The 22158-nt window shown below is 39.9% G+C and overlaps 1 protein-coding gene across 2 annotated transcripts; it reads right to left on the bottom strand.

Moving 5' to 3' along the window:
- Positions 1-1431: 1431 nt before the first annotated feature.
- LOC141796616 (paired box protein Pax-6-like) lies at positions 1432-21510 on the bottom strand. 2 transcript variants are annotated; one of them, XM_074677836.1, is made up of 11 exons: positions 21429-21510; positions 16018-16071; positions 12287-12429; positions 10966-11181; positions 10711-10873; positions 7570-7722; positions 5405-5487; positions 4975-5125; positions 4205-4314; positions 3865-4006; positions 1432-2289 (listed from the first exon to the last, which is right to left on the bottom strand). In XM_074677836.1, the coding sequence occupies exons 1-11, from the start codon at positions 21439-21441 to the stop codon at positions 2204-2206; spliced, it is 1314 nt and encodes a 437-aa protein (XP_074533937.1). In that variant the 5' UTR covers positions 21442-21510; the 3' UTR covers positions 1432-2203. The 2 variants fall into 2 exon arrangements, with proteins under 2 accessions (XP_074533937.1, XP_074533938.1); XM_074677837.1 differs by having other exon boundaries at positions 12299-12429.
- Between the last annotated feature and the right edge of the window lie 648 nt (positions 21511-22158).

The following is a 22158-nucleotide window of genomic DNA, read 5'->3' as shown; positions in this document are numbered from 1 at the left end:
GAAGAGCTGTGAATGTAGGAAGATTGACTGTATTACCCTGTGCACACACACACACACACACACACACACACACACACACACACACACACACACACACACACACACACACACACACACACACACACACACACACACACACACACAGTGCACAATCCCAGGTCCTGGTATGACCACAATAGTTTAATGATTTTTCTGATTTTGTCATCTCTTGTTTGAAGGGACCAAAGCCATCATTGATCATCCCTTAAATGTTCTCTGATTATTAGAGCTGCCATTGTGCTGTTTGACGCAGACAGTAATTGATAGGTGCTGACATGATGCGGATTGTGTGAGATGTAATGGAATGAAACTTCTCAGAGTGAAGCCTCAGGTCATCTGTCTTGGATCCCCTCTCTCTTTATCTCGGTGACAGCCATCAGCTCCTCTTTCTCCCACTTTTTTCTCCTCTTTTGTTAGGTAAATGAGAAGAGGTTGACCCCATTCTCATTTTGCAGCCACCCGCTGGCCGATGGAAGACAGAAAGAAATGACGAGATGAATGAATGAATGAAACACAGGGAGAGTGCCAGTGAATAGATTTTTTTTCTTTACAACAATGCCACATGTCTGAATTAGCAGTGTTTGAAATTTTGATGTACCTTTGAGGGTATTGTGTATGCCCCTGGGTGTTAATTAATATTTCAATATCCTCTGTTTTCTGATGCCCTTGATCATTTTATTTTTAACATCATTCCCCTGGTACAAATCTAACTAATTTGTCCTCTTCTTGTCAAATCATTGACACCTGACAAAAAAAGTGATTACAAAAACACAATACCTTTTAGCAAAAAGTTAGTGCTGTCACAATTAGGAATGGGTACTGAATTGGTTACTTTTTAGGTACCGACCGAATTCTGTCAGAAGTACCGGGTACGGATTTACGTAAAACCAAACGGTGTCATGTTTATGTACCTAAATGCATCCTTGCAACTGTTAAGGAGTGGAAGAGTAGGTGATTTTCCATAATGGACATGAAAACAGCATTGCAAGATTATAAATTGAAGAATAAATATGTTAAGTTGAATAAAAGGTATATTCAATTATTAAAAAATAGATATTTTTTACCACGTAAACACAAAAAAGTACCAAAAATTGATAACGTTGCGTACCGATACCAATTGCCAGGTACCTGGCATCTGTACCGTGCCGTTTCAAATGTGAAAGGTACCCATCCCTAGTCACAATCCACTTTTGCCTTTAGACAAAATTGGGATGTGTTAGCAAATAAACCAAATTCAGTAACACAAGACAAAAACTAATATTACTGAAACTTCTTTATTAAGGACCCCACCCCACCCCACCCTCTCCGGCCCAGATTACTGGAGAGGAAAAACACTTTACACAGATTTACATTCCACACACAACATAGCCGTCAGTGTTTGTTCTGCTTCCCGTCTTCAATCAGTGGTTTCCCATTCAACTCCCGTGATAGTCAAAGTCATTTTGAGGTCATGAAAAAGAGTCCAAGCTCGCAAGTAGATCACATCCTGGTCCAGATTTGTACAATACCAAACACAGTTCACCAGAACCCACAGTCCAAATTTTATACACATTCCTGGCTGATGAATCAGCCGTTTCACAAATTCACAGCAGACAGTTCATTTCCAGTTTTATCAAGTTCACCCCTTTTCATCTCAGTCAACTTTTCTTTGTTGTTTTTTTTTTGTGCCACAAATACAACATTTTATAAATAAAAAACTGAAGGCGGAGATCTGTTTTCCCTCTGAATGTCCAAAAATATACTGAGCAGAACATTTTGAGCTTGAGATGGTCCACGTTCCTGAGCTTCCTGAGAACGTCTCAGACAGGAGTGTTTTTCATTCTTAGCTGGAGGGAGCAAGTCCTCACATGCCAGATTCTTAACTGCAGCTTGTGCTTGTGTGATGTGATGAGAAAAATCCCTTGGATCAGATGTAGTTAGACCATTACTGGTGAACAACATTAATATCCTTCAGTTGTCTGAATAGACAAGCTCCTCTTTTCTGCTTGTGTCCAGAGTTTTGGTTTCATCACCGCCTCAAAACCAGAGTGAAGTCTTCATATTTATCTGTAGTCTCCTTTAGCTTATCAGAGGTCCTTTTTGACATTCAAGCAACAAAGTTGGTTTCGGATGGACTATACTTTGACGTCCCCTACAGTTCTTTAGCAGTTGTCACTGCTGTTGATCACTGCAGGCGAGGCCAGTACTGTGACATGTCCGCTTCACTTCCTGGAACCTGGACTGGAACTGATACGCCAGGAGAAATCAGACCTGAAGGAAGGAGGACAAGAAAGGTCAAATGAATACAGGAAAAAAAGACGGATATAAGGAAGAAACCGTCATTCAAAAATAATTGGAAGTCTATGTAAATGTTTGAAAATAATTACAAACAAACAATCTTGGTAATATCAAAAATAAGTTGCCAAAACTCAGGGCTGCAAACACCAAGTTACTGAGTAAGGAGTAATGTATAGTGAGCAGGTTGTTATGCAAAATGAAACCTTGAGCTAGTGAGGCAGTTAACTGGAGGTGAAGAGTCTTGTCTGCCAGGAAGGATGGATCAGTGTGGCCAGGACAGCCTGGGCCTGGCTTACTTTTAAATTAAAAAAAATGATGGAAGAGAGTAAATGCGTCATTAGGGTTAATATTTATTTTTCTTATCTTCATTTCTTTCAGTAGTTTAGGTTTCTTATGTCATATTTATCTATATCTACCTTCATTATTTTATAGTTTGTGTCTTATTCATACTTTAGTTGTTACACGTTTCTATGCTTTTATCACTTTTAGGATCCCCAGTGTTTCCTCTGGGAAACCCTCTGCACCGGGAGCAGTGGTCGGTTGTGGTTGCAGGGGCCCGTCACATTGACTTTTGGTAGAGGTCGGTGTTTATAACACCTCTTCTCTAGGCCAAGGTTATAATAGTTTTGGATGTTTCATTATAGTTAAGTATTAGTTAGTTTTGACATTGTTTTTCCCATTACAGTTTAGTTTTAATTAGTTTTAGCGGGCATTCTAGTTTTTATTTAGTTGTTTGCAACAAGGCTTAGTTTTAGTTGAGTTTTAGTTTAGTTTTAGTTTTTCATACCTTATTAACCAGGTGCAGGATTCAAAAAGGTCAGAGTAAATATTTTGTCATACTGTTTATTTTCAAGTCCAACATAGTGCTCACTGCTCAGTCAATGCTGATACTGAACTGTTGGCTGCTGCCTTAAACACGTAAAAATAATATAAACTTGATATAAAATATATAAACATAAATTATATAAAACAAGATAATATGAGCTTAAATAATTAGAAACTCGGACTCTGCAACAATAAAGTGAGATTCACAAGCAATTAAACTATTGCAGATTCTCAGAAACTATAACTAAGGACATTTTGTCTTTCATTTTAGTTAGTTTCAGTTGGTTTTGTGAACACAAGATACAGTTTTAGTTTACTTATCATTTTTGTTTTCTTTTCTAGTTTTTATTAGTTTGAGTTAACTGCAATGTATTTTAAAATTTAGTTTTGGTTTTTAGTTTCGTTTTAGTTAACTATTATAACCTTGCTCTAGGCCCCGCTCTAATCTCTAATCTATCTGCCACTAACTGGGTACTCCTGGAATAATGAATGCCCGAATACAAGTTTAAGGGCATTGCTAAACAAAGGTTGTGAAGGGGCTGCTAAAATACCAACCATAAGCCTTTTAAGGAAAGTTTTATGAGCAGAAACGGTTTTTAAAGGAGTGAGACAGTCAGTTCCCCAACTTCCACATTAGCTCTCTATGAGGAGCATTTTGAACCTGTCAGTTAAAACACAGCTCCTGATGTTTCCATGTGTAATGTAGACACATGAGCATCCTACCTGTTGAAGAGGTTGCAGAGGAGCCCATTGACTGGCTGTTGAGGTGTGACTGCATGTGAGGAGGAGTATACGTGTCATAACTTCTGCCATTAACGGTGGGACTGGTGGGCAACATGCAGGAATATGAGGTCTGACTGGACGCCTAGAAAAACATGTTAATCATTAAATCAAGAAAAAACATTCAGGACAAACAGTGCTGTTACAACCTCATGACACTCAAAGTCATTTCTTTAACATCTTTTTCAGACCATCTTTGAAAATTTTCCCTTAGTTAATTTGATTTGATTTTTCATGCAGTGTTGAAAAGTGAAAGTCAACAAGTGACATCAGGTTGTCTTACTTGCATAGGCAGACTGGCAGCCATACTGAAGTTGGGCATGGCTGGAAGGCTGTAGCTGTTTGACAGAACTGGATCTGACCTTCCCAACATGGATCCTGATGAAAAGGACACTAGAAACACAGACAAGATTTATTTAGTTTGTAATATAAAATATTTCAGCAAAGCTAGAGAGCTGTAGAGGAGGTAGTGGGTTGTTTGATTTGTATTTGGCAAGTTACAAGGTAATCCTAAATGATCAGCTGGTCATCTATTCATCAAAACACACAGTTCACCCCGAACTGTTTATCAAATCAACCTGTGGGAAAAAGTTCTGCAAAACCTCACTCCCTTAGCACATTGTTGATAAAAATTGGACGCAAACTTTTAATCATCAAAATCATACTTAAATGGTAAGCTAAACAACATGGACATTTTCATGTCACATCCTGTCCTGCAATCCAGGCAAGGGCAGCAGGGCTGGCAAGTGACTCTCTAAGCAGTAGTAGTGATAAAAGCAACATTTTACAATATTAAAGCTGGGTTTTGTCTCAACTGCAAAGCTTTGCGAAGAAAAGCTGGATGAAAACAAAAGTATTTTAAGTCTGGCCACTGAAGTTAAACAGAGACATTGTCAATGTTGATGGAGAATTTTTCTGCTGAGATGCTTTAAACCGGCCACTGAAAAAGGTCTACAGCCACACAATGACAACTTCTAAGTGACAAAACCATCAATAAACAATGTGACACCCAGAATGAGTGGTGTGTGTTTGTAGTGTACTCCTGGTCATTACCTGGTGTGGTCGGTTGTGGTAGCGGCTGGTAAACACTGGAGTTGAAGCTGCTGCTGATGGGGATATGGTTGGAAGAGTTGGACACCTGGCGACGCTGGTTTCTCAGCTTCTCTTCTCTCCTCCACTTAGCTCGCCTGTTAGAAAACCAAACCTGCACACAGACAAGAACGTTTGTAGTTAAAGTTTGTTTAAGCCTGTCCCCCCCAAAAAAATAAAATAAAATAATAATAATAACTAAAAGAAAAAAAGCTAACGCACTAAAATGTTCTTTGCTGTCCATACTGGTCACTGCAGATAAATGAAGAAGAACTAAAGCACATCTTAAACTCCCTCCAAACTTAAACTGGCTTGTTTTTTTTTAAAGCTGTTTGCACAAACTGTTAAAAATGTATATATGTTTTCAAAACGTTGAACATTCACTGTAGCCTACCTGTATTCTAGCCTCTGGCAGGTCTATTTTATTGGCCAGGCGTTCTCGGGCAAAAACATCAGGGTAGTGAGTTCTTTCAAATTCTGTGGAAACAAACAACAGACACATGAAAACACAAATTAAAACCTTCTCCAAACGGATCATCTTTGCCGATCTTTTGCCCATTGTGTATATGCCTCTCCCCTTCTAGGTTGCGGAGGAGCTGGAAACCATGACTCGCATGTCCAGTCATTTCACAAACGAGACCATTAGTCATAACGTACCATTATGGAACAGCCCACTTGGCTTTAGCATTAGCTGCATGCACGACTGCCAAAAATTGTCCTCTTAACTAATAACACCACGAAAGCCAGGCAGGTGCAGTCAGGGAAACTTCCTGGAAGAGTCCTGTCCAACAAATGTGAGTTGGGCATGTACACTCAGCATAGCAAGCTGTAATGGTGTCATTAAGAAAAGAGCCAGTATAACTTTTTTTTAAAAAAATTTCCAGAGTAAAATAGGAACATCTTATGAGAAGGAACATCTTATAAAAAAGAACATGGACTGGACAAACAGCTGTTACTAGCCAGTCATTTATCAAAGATTAGAAACGAGGATGAAGGAAAAATTTGGACAGGTTTGAACAGGTTAAATGTGTGTGGTGTTTTCGGGCACAGAGCAGATAATCTCAAAAATACCCTGCAAAAAACTGAGATCATGTCAAGTGTTTTTGTTTTATTTTCAGTAGAAAATGCTTTTTTAGACTTAATATGAGTCACATTCACCTGACCAGTCCAGACAAGTTTTTTGTTTCACATTAACTCAAGACAAAAATGAGGTCTGAATCACTGACTACAAACAGTGGGGGTGTGCTGGAAGAGGTTGAGGACTTTAAGTACGCAGGTAAGCATGGAAGGCACTGAATGGCATGAGCTGTGTATGGAGCTCCACCCTACCTCGCTAAATCAAACTGATCTTCCTCTTTGCTGCAGTGGAACCTGTTCTACTCTATGGCAGTGAATGCTGGACCCTGAAGCTGACCTTGCAGAGGTCTTTTAACGGGTGCTACACCAGGATGCTGCGTGTAGTACTGAACATCAGCAAGGACGCACATGTACCCAACAATATCCTGTACAAAGGAATTCCAAGGGTGAGCGACAAAGTAGCTGCCAGGAGGATGAGACTCGCAGGACACTGCCAAAGGCATAGAGAACTGCAAGCCTCCAAATTGGTTCTATGGGAACCAACACATGGGCACCGGTCGTGAGGATGCCCCACATTAACCTATGTGGAGGTACTAAAAGAGGACGCAGGAGCTTAAAGCACCAGCGAGCTGGCCCGATGCATGGAAGATAGGGATGACTGGAATCAACTATGGAAGGCTTGTCTGGGGACGACCTAGTGAATTGCTTGTAATGAGAAAAAAATAAATAAATCTGCCAATGGAACAAGAGAAGCGTTACCTATATTAAGACATTATTCTAGTTTTAAGCAAACTTTCGGACAAATTTTTCTCATCCCGTTGGCAGATTTATTTTACTTGATACATGCAATTCAGACTTCATTTTTGTCTGTAAATAACTTGAATCGAGACATTTTTCTGACCGATAAGTTGAATGTCTCATATCAAGTGTGATAAGAAACTTTCTACTAAAAATAAGACAAAAACACTTGATAAGATTTCAGTTTTTTTTTTTGCAATAAGCAACATAAAAGCAGTTTTGCAGAACAAGGTGCAGTAATCTTGTCTGTGCTGGTAGGGTCTACCTCCATTAGACCCTTCCCATTACCTCCAACACTAGTAGCTGAATATGCATAAGGGCCTATATTGTCACTGAGTGAGAGGCAGGGTGAAGCTTGGATAGGTCATCATTCCATCTCAAGGCTGATATAGAGTCAGAAAACCAAACACACTCAAACAAATGGGAAACTTAGAGACATAAACTGAGACAATGAGCATGTTTTTGGGGGAAGCTTGAACCCATGCATTCATAGGAGTCCACTCAGGAGTTCCAGGAACTTTCTGGGTATGAGGCAATAACCACCACACTGTCAAAGCAAATACAGATTGACCAAAAACACACTAACACAGAAACAAAGCTGAATTGCTTATCAAATTTGTAATTCATGTTTGCGAGTGTGGAAAGGCCATTGTTATGTAAAAAGATTTTATTGGTGGCCTTTACCTTTTTCAAGTGCTTCTATCTGCTCCTGAGTGAAGGACGTCCTGTTTCTCTGAAGTTTCCTCTTCAGCTGAAGCCTCATCTGCGTCTCCTCTGAGTCCTCTCCGGTAGAGCTCGCTGAGATGGTGTTTTCTCCTCCTTCTGCCTGGGGACACTCTGCAGCAAAGGCAGCCGAAAGTAAATGATTAGCTGTGATGTTTGGAAAACTATACAATGTAAAATGCAGGATATGTGTACAAAATAAACCTCTGCATCTATGAAGCATGATTATTAGACTTCAGGGCATATTACATGCTGAATGTATTACAAACTCTGGTTTTTCAGCATTTACAAATGATCGTCACTGACTTTTTTGTTATTTTCATATTATTTTCTTGCAAAAGTTAAAGATAATTGACTGATTTAATAAATCATCTGACAAAGCGAAAATAAAATGAACATTTTTCTACGTGAAATACTTTGATTTTTATTCTTGCAAAGATGGACATGGTCTCTGCAGGTTTACCAGTAATTATGACCAACTCGCTGCGTGTGGTACCTCACTAAAATCCCCGCTCTGATCAGAGCAGACAATACAATATGTAATATTCAGATCCATGAAAGTAAACCATGCGTGTAAGTTGGAGATGAATGAAGGCACAGGGCACTTCAGAGCGGAGATCTCTGAGCAGACGGGGAGCTTGACTCCAGCTCCCTGTGGAACTCATGTTATTTGCGGTGCTAGCCTAATTATTCATTATCCCCAGCAGACAGAGACTGCAAAACAGAATGAAGCCATTGCTCAGTGTCACAATCAGTCAGGCAGAAAGAGACACAAATGAGTGCAGACGCCCCCTCTCTCTCCCTCCAACACACACACACACATGGGCAAGCAAGCTGCAGACTGATGGGGAAGCAGCAGCCGTGGTTGTATAGCATGACTTTGTTTCACTGTTGTAATCCCAGGGTGCTGGAGGAGGAGCAGCAGCATATGAGTCTACTCCATACAGCAAATGGGGCCCTCAGCCTCGGCCACACAGAGTGAAGGGAGATGAGAGGGAGCTGCTCATCCAGACTCTATACAATGTGCCTCCTGTTCCCTTTCAATGGAACCATGGGTCAATTTGTAGGTTTGTAAATAACAATGGCTGCAACATTTAACAGTCAATCAAAGCAATGTGTAAAATATCTGACTTTTGCAAATTAATATCAAGAATCAAAAAAGAGAATTTATTGGTTTGTGAAACTGATTAAAGGGAACCAGAACAACTGATATTGATGTCCTTTTCCCTTCAAACCCAAATGTGAGAACCCAGACAATAAAAACTTTGGTGTTTGTTTAGTTTGACTGTTTATAAGAAAAACATACAAAAATGTATGTGTAGCATCCACGATTTCTTGGCTGTGAGGAGTTTCTCAGGATCTTGAAAATGTCTCCCTTTAAGATATATGCTTGGTCAAAATCCACACTTTAAAATAAGTTTATCAGCACCAGTATAGGTTATTTCAAGAAGCTACTGCGTAGCTTCCCAATCAGGTAATGCAGGACTGGATTTGTTTAGAGCAGGTCTAAGTCTCTATGACAACTCCACGTTGGCTTACAAAATTCAGCAGTGGAAGATAGATCTTGTTTTTCTCTACTGAAAATGATTTCTGTGATTAATTTTGTAGTGATGGTGGACACAGGAGCCCAATTGTCAGACAGAAAAAGGATAGAAGAGCAGAAGAAAGCTAAACAGGAGAGTGATAGAGCACAAGCTAAAGGCTAAAACACAAGCTAATCTGTTTGTGCTAATGTTTATTCCAGCCCACAGTCAGCAGTTATTCTGCAGTGGTCTGTTCAAACTTGAGAGTCTATCAATAAAATGAAGAGTGAGGCTACGTTAGCTCTGCTTGGTAGATGACTAGCAGGACATAACCAGGATTCATTAACGTTACACATTACCTGTCCGTAGTCCTACATATGGACGGCTACTTAACTACTGTACAAACTGACCTTTTGCTTGTTGTCACATTAGCCAACTAATGTCATAGCACCAAGCTGCTAGTAGCGCTACATATAGACAGCTACTGATGCATGGTATAAACTCACGTTTGCTTGTTGTCACATTTCAAACTACAGTGCTACGAAACTGTACCGATAAATGTTGTACCTCGTCGCAAAAAGATGTCTTGAGCAGAGAAAATTTGTTTCAAAACAAACACGCCTGGTTGAATGTCACATCTTTACAATAATGTGCATGAGACATGAGCCAGAAGGAGGCGACACAGTCAATTAAATAAAATAGATCCTCCTCATAGCTAAAAACTGGATCTCTTTAGATTGAAAGCAGCAGTCCTTAGTGTGTAAGGACAAAAACCCAAGAGCTTTATTCAGAAAAGGATTGTTTCTGTGCAAATGAGCCAAAAAATTATTAAATTTCCAAGACACGCCCAAAGAGTTAATATAACAGGGCAAATAGTATCTCCATAAAGAGGTGTTGAATGTATCAACTAAAGTGAGCCATTTTGCATCCCGATGAGACTAAACAGGCCCCCTTTTTAAGTAAATAGCCTAACTGAGAATCAAATACACATCTAGTCCCCTAACTGTGAATGACTTTGTACTCAAAGGTTACAGTGTTCCTCCTCAGTATGACCCCAAAATCACATCACTGGACATTTGGTCCATTAACATCACTTTGATAGTTCTGTTTTTTATAATAATGAGAGGTTATTTCATTCTAGTGCTGTCTGTGACTCAGCCCCTGCACATTCAGGCTGTGGCCTGAAACTCAACAAAGTGTCTCATTCAGTCTTCTCTAACAGAATCAGCTGCTCTCTGCCAGCTTCGCCGCTCCAGGAAGTACAGTGGGTATGAAAAGTTGAATTTGTTTTCCATGTATCATGAATCAACTCCATGACATGTCAGGAAGAGTCCTCTCCCCATGTAGCTCATCATCCATGAGGACAAAACAAGCACCGTCAGTAGAAGAGTGCACAGTGCAGCTAAAGGTGGAGATGCTGACAGCTCATCTCCTACGATCAAACACAAAACTGAAACAAACTGCTTGGAGCTGCAGAACTTTGCGAACTGGTGAACTGAATCTTGGGGCAGGGTAGATATTTGGGCAAAGCAAAACAAAGTCGTAGCAGTGACAGAAGCAGTGTCTCTAAGTGACTTACCACTGGCAGTGATGGTGGTCCCAGAGTACCACCCTGAGCGTCCTCCCCAGGTGGTTTGTCCATTGAGCATCTTCAGCTTGTCAAACATCCCTTCTGCTCCAACTGTGCCCATCTGCTGCTTGTCACTGGCCAGGTTTCTGAGCACTCGATTTATTGATGAAACCTGATGGGTAACAAAAAATCAATGATGAGTTCTGATTAACATGCCCTGCATGAAAGCTGGCACGCCCCAACCCAAGGGTCTCTGAGCCTTACACTGGGTATGTTGTCGTTGGTGCAGACTCCTTCTGCGAGCAGTCGATCTCTGATCTCCCAGGCAAAAATTGATGGACATTCCCTTTTGTACTGGGCGATCTTCCCCACCACCTCTGGAGTGGCTACCCTGGGTTTACTCCCTCCTATGGCCCGAGGACGGATTGAACCGGTTTCGTAGTATCTGCCCAGGATCTTGCTTACACAACCGTTAGACACCTGGATGAAAAAAAAAACAGCAAACAAGACATGTTAAGATGAAAGAAACAATGCTGGCTTCTGAGGTTTCAGTTTGGGTTGATAACACTGAGGAATTTGTTGGAGGGGAATTCCAACAACTGGGTACTACGTAAACCTTTCTTACTCCAGAGATGAATCCATAGTGGATAAAAACTAGGGTTCAGGACTGTTAAAAGGGGAATTTCCCAGAGTCTCAAGTCCGGTCATCTGTGCCCCTCATTGTGTGAAAGTCACAATGTGAGTATAAAATAAATATAGCTCTTGCTGATAGAAAGCTTTTTTGAATGATTGTGTATGTGGTTTCTGGTGCATCTGCAACTGGCTTCAAGTGGACACTTGATGAACTGCAGTTTTTTTTTTTTTTTGCACCACCACATTAGCTGGTGTTTCAAAGGGAAGTTAGAAATCTAAGATTTTTACACTTCCAAATTCTTACGTGTGATCTGGGCAGAGGTCTTAAAAGTATTCACAATCATTACTCAAAAATAAGTTTAGATACTACGGTTTAAAAAGACTTTTGTAGAAGTTGAAGTTTCAACTCAAGGTTTTTACTTAAGTAAAAGTGTAAAAGTACTGGTTTCAAAACTACTGTAAGTATGAAAGTAAAAACTAACTTAAAGGGGGGAAAATGCCATCAAAGTCAAAAGCTGAGGCTGTGCCACAGGAGCCTGTAGGTCATATAGTTCATCTCGCCTCCTACAGACATCTTCATGCTATGCTAAAAACGTCTGTTATTCCCCTCCTTAGGTGTGGTGTGATTTGTGTCATGTGCAGGTGTGATGGACCGCGTACAAACCAATAAGGTGTTTAAAGGTATTACATATCATCCATCCACAATCAATTTCACTCTTTCTGGATGGTGCAATTTCAGTAATTTTAGGATAGGCTTTTACTTTTTGTGTGTGTGTGCCTTTCTGAACAATGACAAGCTGGAATGAAACAGGAGTAGCGAGGCTATTTTTAAAATGTGCAGCGTAGAAAGTACAGATATTTTCCTGAAAATGTAAACGAAATGTAAATGAAATGCTGAAATGCTGTAGCTTCAGTTTTGTTTCAACATCAGGTGTAATTTAGGCTGAAGTACCTTTGACTTTACCTGAAGTATTCTGGATATGTCACAGGGTCGAGCTCCGCTGTGTGCCAGCTCTACGATCTTCTGCCTGGTAGAATCAGGTAAAGGTCTCCCATTCACGAACACACCTCCAAGCTGGTTTACCCCACTGTGACCTGTACACAAACACACAGGAAGTACAAAATCACAATGACGTTTTAGGCTATAACTTTTCTGAGTTCTACCTATTCTTAAATGAAATGAAAAAAAAAAAAAACACTTTGGAGCAGAAAAGCTCAACAGGAAGAGAAATTAAGGTACAAAAAGTGTTAAACCCACATGAGGAGGTAGGGATGGGAGGGCTGCAGGGAGCATGGAATAGAGAAGATTAAGAGGAGGAGTATTTTTGTAAAGTTGCTTATGCTGTCATGTTTTCACCTAAAGCTGTGTTTACATGATTTGCAAGTCAGTGCAGTTAAACCTGGATGGATTTTGTGAAGGATAATACAAGAGATGTGAGACAAACAGGTCATGTCAGCACATATGGATGAGGAGAAATAATCCCAGTCAGGAGCTAAATTGAAGGTAAAAGGGAAACCATTCGCCTTTTTTGTGGTCTGTATTAGAAACTCTATCAGGGGAATTTAAAAAAATAATAATTAGGTAAAAGTTGATTGAATATAGGAATGAAAATATTTGTTTCTTAGGATTCTGTCTTTAAATTCTGAACAGTGAATCAGACTAGAGAATTTAATATCCTGTTTTCAGTGGGGGTATCTTTGTGACGCTTGAACTCTTCTTTCTGCTGTTCAACATGCTGCAGCTCCTGCTCTGACATGCTTCTCTCAGCAGCAGCAGCAGGAGCAGCAGCAGCAGCAGCAGACCCCAGTGTGTGCTGCGACACTGTGCAGGTTAAGTAGGGATTTACTGAATCAATTGTCCATTGTCACTTAATGGCTCTGCGGGGGAAAGCATATTGCAGGTTTATAAACCTCTCAGCAGACATTAATAAATCATACAACCAGCCAACACACACACACACACACACACACACACACACACACACACACACACACACACACACACACACACACACACACACACACACACACACACACACACACACACGCTGCTGTAAGTGAACCCTTGAACGCCCCAGCTCCATTTGTAGCTCAGCGCTGAGGTTTATTGGTGGTGATGAGAGACATTATTCTGTGATGTAAGGTTAGGTCCTCTCTCCTTGTGAGATTCAGTAATCATTCGTAGCTCATTTTCTCCAAGTTTTTTTTCAAATTCAAATTTTTTCATTTCAGTCTTTGTTTATAAACTGGATTGGAAAAAAAGTTTGGAGGTGGGGGTGGGGGTGTGTGGGGGTGGTAGGGTGGGGGGGTGGGGTTCAATTAAAAAAAAATTCAAAATTAATGACAAGACACACATGGACATGACTTAACCTTCACTATGAATAAGCATTATATTAAAAAAAAGATTTTGATGTTAATTATTAGATTTTGTGTCCCTTTTTTTGTCAACAATTAGAAAAAAAATGTTGATTAAAGGCAAAAACAAGATCTTTTAATGGTAAGCATAGTACTAAATAACTAACAGAGCTATTCATTAAAACAAACACAATGGACTGTAACAGTAGTTAGATGACACCTAAATCAAGGGGTAAACTACATCCTGATTCTCTTTATTTATTCTCTTGATGAATGAATTGATTTGTTAAAGAAAATGACAGTCCTGGTGGAAATCTGTGTTCAATTATATCCTCACTGAGACCCCTCTCCACCTCCTCTCTTAGGGTAAAACCAGTCCAGTGGATAAGAGATGGATAACCTGGATGAGAGCGGGTTTATATTCCACTACACCTCACACTGTCAGAGCTTTGAACTTCTCCTCTGGTTAATTAAATTAAAGAAGGAGTCACAGCCCTGCAGGAGCCGCTGACTTTGAGCGTGCTGGTGGGTTATTGTACCCTCTAACTCTCCATCACGCTGCCTCACATCATGTTTACTTTGTGTTTAGGGGTTGGTCGTGGTGCTGAAGAAATGTTAATCACAGTATCATTTCCCACAGGAGCACACCCGGGCTTCCCTCCACTGACACACAATTAATAGACAGACATATGGAGTCAATTTGGCTGGGGTCCCTCTGTGACACACACACACACACACACACACACACACACACACACACACACACACACACACACACACACACACACACACACACACACACACACACACACACACACACACACACACTCTTAAAAACACAGAACAACCCCTGGGAGCAGCAGCAGAGTTGCTTTTATGGGAAATGTGAATAAACTTTGACACGAGCTGCGTTCCCTGATTCCTGATGCATCCTCCACATAAAAAACTATCCATCAGTAAAAAAAAAAAACAACAACATTTCAACTCTTCTGTTTGACTAACAAATTATCTCAATTTTGCATGAAAATAAAATATTTTACACCTCAAAAATATTTCTGCAAGCTTTGGAGTTTTTGTAACAAATAAAATAGTTTTGATTGCTCCAGCAGATTTACCCAATAAGCAGCCAAGAAATCTGTCTGGGTGGCAAATAAAAACAACCAAAGAGTGAAATTCAAGCGATAAATTAGAATGTTTTAATGATTTTTTTTAAGAGGAAAACAACAAAATATGAGCTTTTTGTAATTTTGTGTCATACAAATATCATGTTAGACCAGAGCAAAACTTTTAAATCCACTAAGTCACACAATTACACAGATACACTAGCTCCACTTCACTGTTGGCATTATTCAATATAAGAATTGTTTGTCAATGACATTCTGACATTTTTATTTAACAATGACAAACACACAAGTATGTGAGAAGATAAAGCTCCATCACTGATAATAAAAAAAACTATGTCTCCCATAGAAGGAGCCAAAAGGAAAAAACAAAACGAGAAAAAAAACAAAGTCTTGATCAACTTTGGAAACATTAGCTGTGAATAAACACTAGACTAAGACCTCTCACAGCTAACAGGTCATCCAGAAGGAGTAAGGGGACGACTGGTCTGAGAGCACCTTCTATCACTGATGATCCTTTTTCAGGTCATATGATGACTTTCTGTTTGTTATTTCATATCTTGTTGTGATCAGAAAACTCTAGATAACTGACTGTCCTAGAGCAGAATTGTAGCAGCCCACTGGTGGTCACTCAAATCAACACAATGATACAGCTTCAGACTGCAGACTGATTGAACCCACTCTCATTTCAGTAAATTCCTAATGTGACCTGTGCGTCATTCACTAATGATCTAAGTAAATGAATATTGGTTCACCTTCGGATGCTCCTCAACAACCTCCAGCTCTTTCATTCTCACCATTTGGAATTACAGTTGATTAGAGTGCAGGTAATGCGATCATATATTTGACCTGATGCTGCTGAACAGTAAAAGCCTGGACACGTTCTTGACTAACATTTACAAGGATTCACAATGTTCACTTTTACAAGGAGTGAAATCAGTACATTGTTGGATTGATACTGAAACACAAGATCCAGTCCCAGATTTGTAGACTATGGTCCTATTTGAAAATTAATCAGTCAAAAATTCTCATGTACAAAAACACCCTTCAATTGTTTGATTGGTTGTCAGCGATGTAAGTAAATTAATAACCATCAGAGGGTTTCGGGCAGAATTGTCCAGTTATCAGTGATAGAGTAATGATAAATCCATAAATGATGACAATAACATCACAAAAACAACAACAACACTTTAAACATATAACTTACTGTTTTGCATCATCGAGGCCACACCAGTCTCCCAGCTTGTTTGGCTCCTAAAATCTGCACAGAAAGAGAAATCTCTTAGTGTGATTATATTACAGTGCATGCATTGACTAGACACAAACACGCTCATGTCCTCATGGATGGGACAACAAAGTACGATCCTTTTCACATAACTTCTGAAGTAGTTTTAAAATCAGTTTGCAGCTGAATCACTCTGTAGACAGTATCTAGATAGAGTGGCTGAACGCCAAACTGTCCTGACGCTGCTTCACATGCTTTTGTATGCTAATAGACATAAAGTTATGACCACAAACAAATGCCCTGCACTGGGAGTCAAGCTCTCAGTCTGGACTGGAAACAAAAAGGTTGTTGTCTAACAGCGTTAGACACTCTGATTCTCCTCTAATATGAGGCTTTCCTTCTTCTCCGCTCTTCTCTTTGTGCCTGTAAGTCATTCAAACCCTGGAGTTATTATTTGTACTCGAATGGGTTTGCACTGACCAACAGGCCTAAATGTTACCCTGTCGCCCACCCAACAGTTTGATTTGGAATACCAAGATAAAAATAAAATTCCTTCTTTTTTTTTTTTTTTAAACTTTATAAAAGAGATTTTTTAGTCATACTTTACCTTACTTTTTGACATTTCTAGCCTTTTGAAAAGTTTCTTCATTCTGCTCTGTGACAAAAGTCTTTGAGACAAATGCTGTTTGTTTTAAGTTCTCAGTTCTAGTTCAGCCTGCAGTGCTATACTGGAATATTTATTCCTTTAATATTAAAATTACCAATATTTGTTTATTCTCTTTAAAAATGATATCAATGGTTTTAAATAGATATATTAAAAATGCCATGTTATATGGGTGACTTGGAGTACAGCTATTGGTGATTTCAGCAGAACCCTGGCATATCAAGAGCACACACTGATACCTTTGTGAGATATGAAAAAATTCCTCCATTTTTCTCCTGGAGGTGACACTATAAGTCAACAAAGGACAAACTTTTGTTTATTTGTCTGAACTGGATCTTTCTTGTGCCGTGTTGCTGTCAGTTTGACAGTATATCTCAGTCTGACAGTCTCATCCAGGCTGTGAGGAAAGCGGCACTGTGACTTTGCAGAGACAGCTGTTGCACATCTTGCACCAGAATATGAAGAGACTCTTTTACATCCAGGCTTCATGATGTGTTAAACTCAGGTTTTGTCAAGATTAGAAAGGGCACCTGTTTCTTCAGCTGGGCTCAGGCTGGTGTCTTGCAGTTGTGTGTCTTAAACAACAGACTCAGAGTATTTCTAATTTCTTGATATTGCCCACAGTGGACAATAAAGTCAGACACATCGTAGAGACCTTTTTTCTTAATATGTCAAAGACGTACTTTTTTAGCCAAATTTTTAGAAGACCCAAATCATTATTAAATAAAACACTACAAGACATCGTCTAGAAAATATTTACAAACGTCTAAAAAAGCATTTACAACTCAACCACTTCATTGTGTATTAATCTGAGATGTCACTTGCTCATACAGAAAAAAAGGCCTATTCTGTGGCCTGCTCTTTCACCTAAAGTTAAGCAGTGAATGTGTTGTTGACAAGCAGATAAATAACTTGAAATGTATCCCAGAAAGAGTTCATGAAAAAATATGAATAGTTTTTCTTGATATTTGATATTCTCTCAGATCACATGTATGTTTTGAAACATCTTTAACACACAAGGTCTCATCAGTGTACACCAAGAATAAATGATAGGATGTAAAACCAGCATCGTAAATGAATTAAGTGTCTTCTTCAAATATTATCGGCATGTGGTTTAACGAGACAGAACAAAAGTAAGTGGGCACTTAAAGGAAACAAACCCTATTATTAAAATCAGGCAAGAAAATCCAGAAAAATCTGTCATATTGAAAAGCAATGATGTGACTTGTTTGGATACATTGTTTAACTGTCACACATGGAGGAGAGGAGCACCTCTGGCCTGCTGAAGGTGGATCAGAGTCTAGGTGCATACTTCAGATTTGTTTCCTCAGGCTGTTCAGTTTAGTCTAAACTGTCAAAATAAGACTGTCAATGTAAATTTGCTACAGACTTCGAGTAATAAACACATAGAAAATATGAGATTAGGGAAAGTTTTAACTGTTGGTGTCTTAAAAGCAGAGAAGCTCATGACATTCATTATGCTACATCACATATAAAAAACTCCAAAGCCTTTCATGGTTGGCCCCCAAAAAGCCAACAAATAAAAGCATCAAAGCAGCTCTTCTCTGAAGCTCTTGTCATTAACAACCTGCATAATGAACACGCAGCTTCTCACACACACACACACACACACACACACACACACACACACACACACACACACACACACACACACACACACACACACACACACACACACACACAAACACACACACACACACACACACACACACACACACACACACACACACACACAGGCCGGCTATGGGCACCTTGTTCCCGCTATAACTCAGCTCTTTCTCCGTGTGAAAGGAGACAAAGAGCCGGAGGAGCGGAGCCGCAGCTCGGCTCGGTAAATACCCAGCAGGCTTTGTGTTTCCACGGGATTCTGATGTCGTTGCCTCGTTAGCTGCGGCTCGTTAAAAACCCCGCGACACAAAACCGCAGCGGGGAGCCCAATTTGAGCAGTACAAGGGACATAAAGGAGTTCTGTTGAACACACTGATGACAATATAAAAGTTTCATTCAGTCGCATTCACAGCGCGCTGATATGAGCAGAACAGAGCCGAGAGACACGGAGCTGCTGCAGGACACTGCCGCTGCTGCTGCTGCTGCTTTACCTCCAATAATAATAATAGTTATAATTATAATAAAAAACAACCATAATGGCTGTAATACTACCATTAATAATAATTACAGAAAATATAACAGGTCCTTCACTGTTCTGACCACACGAGTTACAAGAGACAAATGTGAAAAGCAAAGAACAAATCAGAACAAAACTTTAAAGCTGCAATAAAATGATAAAATAAAATCATTTACATTCTTTAAACAAGTTATTTTTTTATTTTCCTTTTTGGACACATATCGGTGGGTAAATCTGTGGAGTGATATTGGACGGATATTTTTCTCAGTTTTATAATGCTGCCTTTCCCTTGATGTGTAATGTTCAAGCCTTGGGTTAACCATGAATTTAACTTCTTACAACTATTTTTTTATCTGTTATCGCAGCAGACTCAAGGCCACAAAACCTTTTTTTTTTTTTTTTTTTTTTTGAAAATCGCTGAGAGTTCCCAAGCTGCCAGAAGAACTTTGACGCACCGGAAAATACGCGCCGGGGCCTCAGCAAAGCAGATTTTACGTGGTGAATATTGAATATCCTCTTTTTTTTCTGCTCCTGTTTTGTTCATATAGATTTAAAAAAAAAAGAAGAAGAAATGTTTTCAGTTTTATTTTGAAAAACTGGAAACAGACGTGACTGATCACCCCACGAAGCTTTCACTTGAAATTAGGAGGACAAATTTCAAGAGATTAAAAAAAAAAATCAATTACAACTTTCAAAGAAAAAAAAAAAGGTTTGAGTTCCGTCGCCAGCCTCATAAAACCCCTTTAAGACTGTAAGTGAGGATACAGGGCTGGGTGTGACTCAGGTGCGGATTATACAGTGGCATTAAATCTCTCCGTGAGAACATATGAGTGCTGCCGTGCACTCCTGGTGCTGTTCATCCCACACACACACACACTGGCACTGACACAAAAATGAAATGGCTCAAATTCACATGTTGTATGGATTCGTTTTGGCCTGATTAATCATGCAGTTAATTGGCTTAGATTTAATTAAGACCTCAATTAACAGCTGTCTTAATGAGATCCTCAATTAAGAGACCCGTTTAAAGCTGATCTGAGGCTTTTACAATCATCCTCTACAAACAGTGTTTATATCATATCAAAGAGAACAGAGGCTTCTTCACTTTTATCACAGAGATGTGGTTTGTGCAGCGTGCAGGCCTTTAAGGCCTCAGACAAGTCACACCAGCTATGGCCTATGGTCAATTATTTTGAATTAGCCAGCAACTGAAACACCCAGTGAGGATAAATCACATGATTTATAACCTTCATTGTCTCTGTTTGATGTCAATTAGAGAGACAGACACAGAGCAAATATTTTCACACTGAGAATATCAACAGTTTGAACGATTCTACAGGCTTCATATCATTTTAGATGAAGGCATTAAAATGATATTTTGACGTTGAGGTGATCCGGCAAAAAAGAGCAGGTATGGAAAGTTAAGTAGTTTTATGTAAATTGAAGGCTAAATTATTAAGAGCTTGGACATTTTACTCCTACACAAAATGCTTAAAATAAACTCGAGTAGTTAGTGACTAACTCAGTCCAACAGTTTTATAGCATGCTGTCTAATTTGTTGTCTAAACTCAAAGGGGAGAACTCACCTGGTTATAAGGGTGAGGAAATCACGATAGTTATTCTTCACAACGGGAAGACACCTGTACCTCCTCCTACCAACACGGAGCTAAAACTGATCTCTCCCCTCTGCCTGGTCGCGATAATCCGGCAGAGAATATGCTCTGAGTTGATTGATATTAATCCCATCCATTACTGATGATGGCGCGGGCGGCATCACCTCGCGCACGCCGCACGAGCGCTGAAGCCACAGCGCGAGGTGTTTTGGGGTCGCGTGCGATTTTTTTTTTTAATTTGTCCTAAAATTTTCACTCACTTCAAGACTTTACCTCAGACTCTACAGAATGAAGTCACCCAACAGGACAATAAACCTATATTTAGTTAGTCAAACAGAGATCTTTCAGGTGTGTTTTGACAGCCGGTTAATTTCTTTCATTCATTTGAAGATTTATCTGTTTCTTTCTGTTATAATTCAACAATTCAGCACTTTGAATTCAAGAGAGAAATCAAACACCTGTTTGTGCAAGACAGTCCACTAAAAATGTTTATCAGGAAAATTAGATTCATATTAAATTTCCTATCGTGTTGTGTATTTGAACGTTGCTTCCTCAAGAATGTGACCCGAAAACTTTTCTCCTTCTTTTTCCCCCTTTTTTTTGCCAACTTATCCAGAGAAATCATTCTCCTCTTTCATTTTCATTGAGTCTTAATCATCTTTCTCTTCTTCTTCTCATCAGTGAGCAGCTCAGTTTCTTTCTTTCTTTCTTTCTTTCTTTCTTTCTTTCTTTCTTTCTTTCTTTCTTTCTTTCTTTCCCTAACATTGGTTTCTCCATCCTGTCCTAATGTACCAAAAAAAAAGAAAAAGAAAAAGCAACTTTTTTTCATCTCCAGACCCTGCCTGATGGAGTGAGGGGAATAAGATGGACAGATGAAGGGAGGGCAAAAGAGAGAGAGAGGGAGAGAGAGGGAGGGTAGAAGAGAGAGAGTGTGGGAGAGAGAGAGAGAGAGATGACAGAGCGAGCTTACCTTTCTGTGGCATGCTGTAGAGAAGTAAAGTTTTGGTTCGTTTAGTTTTCCAACAGCTCCTTTCTTCTATTCTTTCCTCCAATTAGTTTCTCCTTGACTGAGGAGACAAGTGCAGAGAGGGACAGAGCTGCTCCTCAGAGGAGGAGGAGGGAGCAGGGAGGGAGGTGAGTGGGAGGGATGAGGGACTGTTGGAGAGAAAGAGGATGGAGAGAGAGAGAGAGAGGAGGGAGAGGAGGGGGTTAATGGGAGGGGATGAAGGGTTTGAGCCACAATGGTGTGAGCTGAAGCTTGTTTATGGGAGGGGGGGTCCTGTGATCACTCTCCCACACTTCATCCCTCGCTCAGCTCCGGTTCACTTCACTCTGCTTTCCTGGCATCAAAGTGTCAAATATTCATGGTGGACTGGTGCTGAGCCAATACTTCAACAGACTGTATGATTCAGGATGGACTGACACACTTTGAGCTCGCTCCTCTCAGACTGTTTCCTCTTTATTCCTCTGTGCTCCAAACACACAACTGTTCCCACCTCTGGTGTCACTCCCTTCCTGATACCTTCATTTGCGAAGAGATGTTTTCGCTCTGACCTTGTCAAATATGGCAGCTTAGTCAGTGAACACGTGTAACAGCAAAGTTTAGAAAAACACTCAGAGCGCAGACCTCCACCAAGCATATTGTGATTGTCATGTAACACTTTAGTCCTACTTTAATGTTGTACTTCCTTTCAGCAGAC

Source organism: Halichoeres trimaculatus, unplaced genomic scaffold, assembly GCF_033239565.1.
Source record: "Halichoeres trimaculatus isolate MK-OKI-2021-1 unplaced genomic scaffold, fHalTri1.1 fHalTri1_scaffold_10, whole genome shotgun sequence".
NCBI lineage: Eukaryota > Metazoa > Chordata > Actinopteri > Labriformes > Labridae > Halichoeres > Halichoeres trimaculatus.
This window is presented reverse-complemented; position numbering and strand designations above follow the sequence as displayed.

What these genes read in the sequence shown, in the direction of transcription:
- LOC141796616 (XM_074677836.1), bottom strand. An exon ending in TGCCAGAGGCTAGAATACAG is followed by an intron (nt 5,126 to 5,404) that starts GTAGGCTACAGT and finishes GTCTGTGTGCAG; the next exon opens with GTTTGGTTTTCTAACAGGCG. An exon ending in CTGCCAGTCTGCCTATGCAA is followed by an intron (nt 4,007 to 4,204) that starts GTAAGACAACCT and finishes ATGTTTTTCTAG; the next exon opens with GCGTCCAGTCAGACCTCATA.